This window comes from Podarcis tiliguerta, assembly GCF_965153285.1.
Source record: "Podarcis tiliguerta genome assembly, chromosome: 8".
NCBI lineage: Eukaryota > Metazoa > Chordata > Lepidosauria > Squamata > Lacertidae > Podarcis > Podarcis tiliguerta.
Genome location: NC_139541.1, coordinates 49,892,932 through 49,898,931, shown reverse-complemented (window position 1 = coordinate 49,898,931; position 6,000 = coordinate 49,892,932). Strand labels below are relative to the sequence as shown.

Sequence of the window (6,000 nt, the reverse complement as noted above, 5' to 3'; positions counted from 1 at the left end):
AAGTATGAACTGGGGTATGAGTCATGTCCAACTTTTGTGTTGTAGGTTTCTTCTTTGTGACTGCTTCCCCAGATACAGCCCTCTGCTATGCGTGTCCTTGGTCTTTGAGGTGGTCAGGGATGTCTGTGTCTGAGGCAGGGACAGGGACATGAGTGGGACTGCCATCTCTGGGGTGGTAGATAGGGGAAGCTACAGAGGTGGCCAAAGGTATACAGGGGGGAGGAAAAGGGCTAGTTACATCAAAGCCCTTGCCCACTCTGCTGTGCCCACCGTGCTTCAGAAACAGGAGACTCAATATTAACAATCCTGCCTAAGTTTGTCCTGGCCTACAGGTCAGGAAGAGACCTGAGCATCACTCTCTCCCAGTGAGTAGAGGACCTACTACTTGCTTGTTTTTCCTCTTGCTTTGAACATAGCTGAATAAACCTGCCCTGGGAGATGCAGCCTGGGAGCAATCTGAAAACTTGCCATGCCTTGCATCACAGCAAGGTCTCCTGAGCTGGCCTTAGAAGGAACATTCCACACAGGCTACCCAAATGTTCTGCCTTCCAGGTCCTTAGGGCCATCACTCTACTGGTACCCAGGATGTGGTGCTCCCTCCCAACCTGAAAGATGGTTAGTTGGCCCCCTCACTCCTAAATAAGCAGGACTTGTAATATCAGGGTATGAGGCTGCAGACACGTCATACATTTAAACCATACAACTCCCCCCAAGAAACCTGGGACCTGTAACTTGTCAAAGGTACTGGGAACCCTGTGAGGGGTAAACTACAGTTCCCATGATTCTTTGGAAGAAACCATGTGCCTTAAACGTACAGTGTGTGCACCACCTGAGATGGCCAAACAACATTCTTTGGAAGAAGAATGTCACATTTCAGGACACTTTTGCCTGTTTGCCTAGAAGCAGACTGCAAAAGGACTTGCCCGTCCTTCTAAGGCTTTCTAATTCAAGCAAAGAAGGTTGTGCCACGCATTTGGGAAACTGAGCAGATTGTAAAACTTGGGAGTCATGGGCCATCTTTGGGCAAGGACCTCTGCAGCATCCCAGGGAGTCTGTCACCTGTGCTGCTAGAATGGCCACCTAGCTAGACAGAGCAATGACCTCTGGTAAACACATCCCATGACAATGGAGTCATTTTAATACCCCTGCCTAACGACCTCCAGTGGTTCAGATCAAGGGTATTGTCTGTAGCCTGATGCATGCACCAGAAACCTCAAGACTCAGTTATTACAATGTGCTCTATCTGGGGCTGCCCTCAGGCCTGGTCCGAAGGCTCTATCTGGTTCAAAACACTGCAGCTAGAATGTTGATATGGCCAGCACAGAACTTTCTCCAAAACTTGCACCGGCTGCCCAGAAGCTACTTGGCCAAACTCAAGGTTCTTGCCTTAATTTACAAGGCCCTTTAACCATTTGGGCCCAAGAGACCCAAAAGAAAAATCTTAAACGAGGAGCTTATAGGCACCCTGTGCAGCTCCCTTGGTGTCAAGCGACTGTCCTGCAATCCCAGTTCCCATGGACTGCTCTGGCCTATCTCTGCACTGAAGAGGGGCCCTCATTTCTCTGACTTCCCAGGTCTCCAGCTTGAACAGGTTCTTCCACTCACTCTGCACTGCAGGGCTGGGAGACCAGTGGGGACCCCCTTTAAAAGCCAGCAACCCCGCCCCCAGCCACCTCCTGCCTCATTAAACCCTGGCTCCATAGTTCCCATTGGATTCAGGTAGGAATGTCCTTTGATAACCTTTCTGCCAGCCTAAAAGACGAGACTTGAACTCGCAGCCACCTGCTGTGTTGAGGACTCCCCGCAGGCAGCAGCAGCCTCCGGGGGAAGTGCGGCTTCGGGCTTGACGAGGGGAAGGCTGCGCGACCTGGTGGCCGTTCCGGGAACAGCGCCTGGAAAGGTCCCTCCCGCTCCTGCCACCTGCTCGCCAGGAGGAAGCCCCGGAGGCGGCGAAGGCGAAGTTATTTCCAAGGGCGAGCCCCCTGCCTCCTTACTTCCCTGTTGCCCCAGTGATGCCCTGTAAGGGGAAGAGGACGAGGGGGCTCTGGGGTCCTCTTGAAGGTCTCAGGGAAAGGCCCAGGAGCACCTGTGACTGAGGAGCCCAGGCTGTTCGGCAGGCCCCAGCAGGGACGCTTGGCCGGACGGGCTCATCTGCCAGAGTCCCAGCGGGCGAGGTGGAGGCTCTTTTGTCCCTTGCGAGAGCGGCGGGCGGACGGGCTGCCCACAAGGGAGGCAAGAAGCCAAGCCCCTGGCAGGCGGGCTTGTGACCTTCCTGGCGGGGCAGAGGGAAGGACTTTGCCGCTGGACTTTGCATTTGCAAGTTGCTGGGTATTTTTTGCTTGTTTGAACACTGGCTGGTAAGAATCCAAATATGTGTAGGCGGAGGGGGAGGAGCCCCTCCTGGCTTGCTGGAGGGCAGCACCAGCTGATTGTGGGGCCCTGCTCCTGCCCAGCACCCCTTGTTAGGGGGCAAGCCTACCGACGCCCAGCTGGCTCCTTCTCTCTCTGTCTCCTTCGGCGGGAAGGCCAGGGCGCCTCGCTCTCCGGAGGGGCCTCCCTGCAGCTCTCCAGCCCTGACAGGCCAGCCTCCTCAGGCAAGGCCGTGGCTGCTGCCCCACGGGGGCAAAAAGGCTCCAGCTGGAGAGAGGGAGGGAGGGTGGGAAGGATGGTAGGCAGGAGCCAGGCGGGGGAGGGGGGAGGAACCGGCCGGCTCCCGGCCCCCTTGCTTCTATCCTGGGGCCACCATGTGCGCCTCTGCCTGCCTGCGAAGGAGAGGGAGAAAGAGGGCGAGAGAGAGGGGAGCCTGCAACTTCTCCCATTGGCAGGGCCCGGGCAGCTCCTCCCCTTTCCCTTGCCTGCTGCTCTTTTATAAACCTGGTGCCGCTTTCGATCTCCCAGTCCTGCAGATGCACCCCGTGGGCCCTCCTGCACAGAGGCCTCCCCCGGCTGTCCCTCTGCCTTGCAAGCCCGGGGTTCCCCCTGCTTCCGCCCCTCGCGCAAGCTCCAGGCTCTCCTCCCGCCCGCCCTCCCTCCTAGGCTATGGAGCTGGGCTGGGCGTGCAGCTCCCTGCTGTGGCTGCTTTTCCTCTCCAGCCTGGCCGTCAAACTCCTGCGCGCTGACCTGTTGCTGACCCCCGGCCTGCTGCTCCAGGTGGGGCTCCTGGTCCTGCTGCAGAGCGTCAGCCGAGCCTTCCTGCCCCTGCCCCTGGGCACAGCTCTCACGGGCACCGCCTGCTGGCTTGTCTTGGCAGGGGCCACACAGAGGAAGAGGATCCCTGCGGTGGGGAGAGCCGTTCTCATCACAGGTGAGCCCAGTCAGCATCTCCGCAGGCTCTTGGCCATCCCTACACAATGCTGGCTATCCAGAATGGAGGGAATGTGAGGGAAGGAGGAACGTGCCATGCCCCTGGCCTGGCAGAACCTCTCCTGCTTTGGCTGATCCACAGAGCAGGAGGGGGACCTCCCTTGGACAGGGGCCTGTGGCAGGGGGAGGCTTGCTCAGCATCTGGACCACAGGGCTGAGTCAAGGTGGCGAGAGTTCCAAAGTGAAGGGGCTGGTCTTCCTGTGCGGCTTCGCTTTCTTGCACAGGCCATTTCAGCGCCCTGCTTGCTGTGCAGGACGCCTTCCTGCAAATCACCTGCTCTCCGCCTTAGGCTTCCACAGGTGGATCTGTGGCTGGAGCTGGGCTTTGCTGTCCCTTCTTCAGGGGCCTGTTAGGTAGGGAAGACTCCTGGGCCAGGCAAAGCAGCCCAAGGACAGTGAGCATGCCACAATGGACTACCATGCAACTTAACATTTGCACTGTGTTCTATTTGTAAGGGAAATGCAGAGAGTCGTTTCTGGGTCTTGTGTGTCAGGACTCAGCTTGAGAGGTTGTGCCTCATCACCAGGGAGCTCTGAGCAGTCAGTGATGCCAGTTTCCAGGAGCACTTTGTGAGGGATGGCTCTTTGTGTGGCAAAAGATGCTTCCAGCCCCTAAGGTACCCCCTGGAAGGCCAGGTGTCCTGCAGGAGCAGAGGACGGGGGTATCCCTGCTCTCTGAAAGGGGATGGAGTGGTGAACTGCCCCCCTCATCCCAGGTGTTGGAGAGGCCAAGGTCAAATTTATTCTTGAAGTAGTGATGAGGAGCCACCGGAGTCCCATCCCATCCTGGGAAACCTCTTGCCTCCAGCAGACCTTGAGGGCATGGCAAGCATCTCTCTACCCCCACTTTCCTCCCTGTTCCAAGTTTTGGGAAATAGTTTAGAAGCCAGCCTGGCAGGTGTGAAGCATGTTGTTGTTCCCAAACCTTCCTGCCAGAAAGGCTAGTGAACTGAGGGTGGGCAGAGATCCACACCCCCCCCTCCCGCCCCGCATTTGATTGAAGCAGCAATCTGAAACTTTTGCAGGCGGATGGCATCACAGTCCCTCTAGCTGAAATAGATGGAAGTCCCCAGCTGGTGCTCAATGGGAATTCCTCCCAAGGAAACCTGCAAAGGTTGGGCTTTGAGTCAGCAGCAGAAGCGGAGGGTCTTTCCCCTTCTTGAGATTCTGGATCGGCCAGAAGAGGAGGGTGAAGAGAAGCCCTAGGGTGTCGGGAAGAACCAAGGCAGGGCTAAGTCAAGAAGATGGGCAGTGGGGCTGAGGCTAGCTCTGGGGGACATGCTGGTCAGCTGCACCATCTGCCTGCTAGAGCAATGCAAGGGCTCTTTGCGAAAGGGGTGGGGTGGGGAGGAAATTGGCCAGTCCTGCTGTGGAAATAGGGACAGTTGGGATGAGGGCTCTTTGGGGTTTAGTGTCAAGTCTGTGATGGAGGAGAGGGGGCTGAGCAATATCTTGTGCCTAGTAGGGCAGGCAGTTTATAAAAAGAAAGGGATGTAGATGAGCCCCAAGTAGAGAACCCGCCTTGCAGGGACAGTGTTCCTGTCTGAATCCCGGATGGCAGATAGGGCTGAGAAGCACCCATCTCTGGCTAAAACTGAGGAGCTGCTGCTGCTGCTGCTGCTGGCAGTCAGTGTAGGCAAGACTGGCTTAATGGACTTGCCTAACTTGGAATTTGCAGTCCCTAACTGTGAAAAATGGGACCGTCTGCTTACATATCACATATGCTGGTGCCAGCCCCTGACAGTGCTGGCAGTGGGGATAAAAAGAAATCAACTAGTAGTCAAGTTGCTCATGGTGGGGGTCGGGACACAAGCTGCAGAGACAGTGCACCTCTGAGTACCAGGTACAGATACAAGGGGGTGAGTATCACCTTGATGCATTGGAGCTTCTCTGAGGCACACAAGCAGCAATGCCGCTTATCTGCCCAGTAGCAGCACCCCCCCCTTGGGGAAAGTGCTCTTTGTGGCACCTGAAAGACAAACGCATTTGTCACGGCAGAAGCTTTTGGGAGCTAGAGATGCTTGAAGTGGTGTCCTGAGTGGTGCATGTCTGCATGTTTGATTATACGCATGGTTGGTGGGGATTGTTAACAGTGAAGTCAGAAAGAAATGAAACGCAGAAAGTACAGATAGCGGTAATTACCGTATGAACAGGGTTCATTCACAGAAGTCTGCTGCGTTGAAAACACTGATGTCCTGGCACTGGTGAGCCAATTAACGTACGTTGTGTGATAAGATTCCATACTGCTGATACTGTCCACCAGTGATAAATTCTTGAAGAATTGTAATTCAGCGGTTTCACGTTGCAGAGTTGCCCTTTGAAGTCCATCACTGGCTTTTGAATATTGCCATTCCTGGTGTTAGATTTGCATGCTGATTTGTTTGTTGTGCGTAGAACGTGGAAGAGCATTGCCTCCCAAGACCTGTTCGGGGGGGGGGGGCATCATTGCCCAGCATGGGCTGTGGTTTCTTTTAGGTCTGCCTTGTAATAGAAGATTCCTAGGTTACCAGGAGCCTTCACCACCTCCTCTCTTTTTTCACTCAGCTGAAACTGTGATGTTTAGGTGATTGAAATAACACCTAAACGACCAGAGTCACTTTCCTGGAGGGCAGTGATGACCTCTGGACCTGCCCCAGG

General features: G+C 55.5%; 1 protein-coding gene across 1 annotated transcript in view; it reads left to right on the top strand.

The window, feature by feature from the left end:
* Positions 1-2,897: 2,897 nt before the first annotated feature.
* HSD11B2 (hydroxysteroid 11-beta dehydrogenase 2) overlaps positions 2,898-6,000 on the top strand; it is a 29,233-nt gene continuing 26,130 nt past the window's right edge. The window contains exon 1 of the mRNA XM_083452806.1: positions 2,898-3,304. Within this exon, the coding sequence (XP_083308932.1) occupies positions 3,040-3,304 (265 nt within the window). The 5' untranslated portion in view covers positions 2,898-3,039. The remainder of the gene's footprint in view (positions 3,305-6,000) is intronic.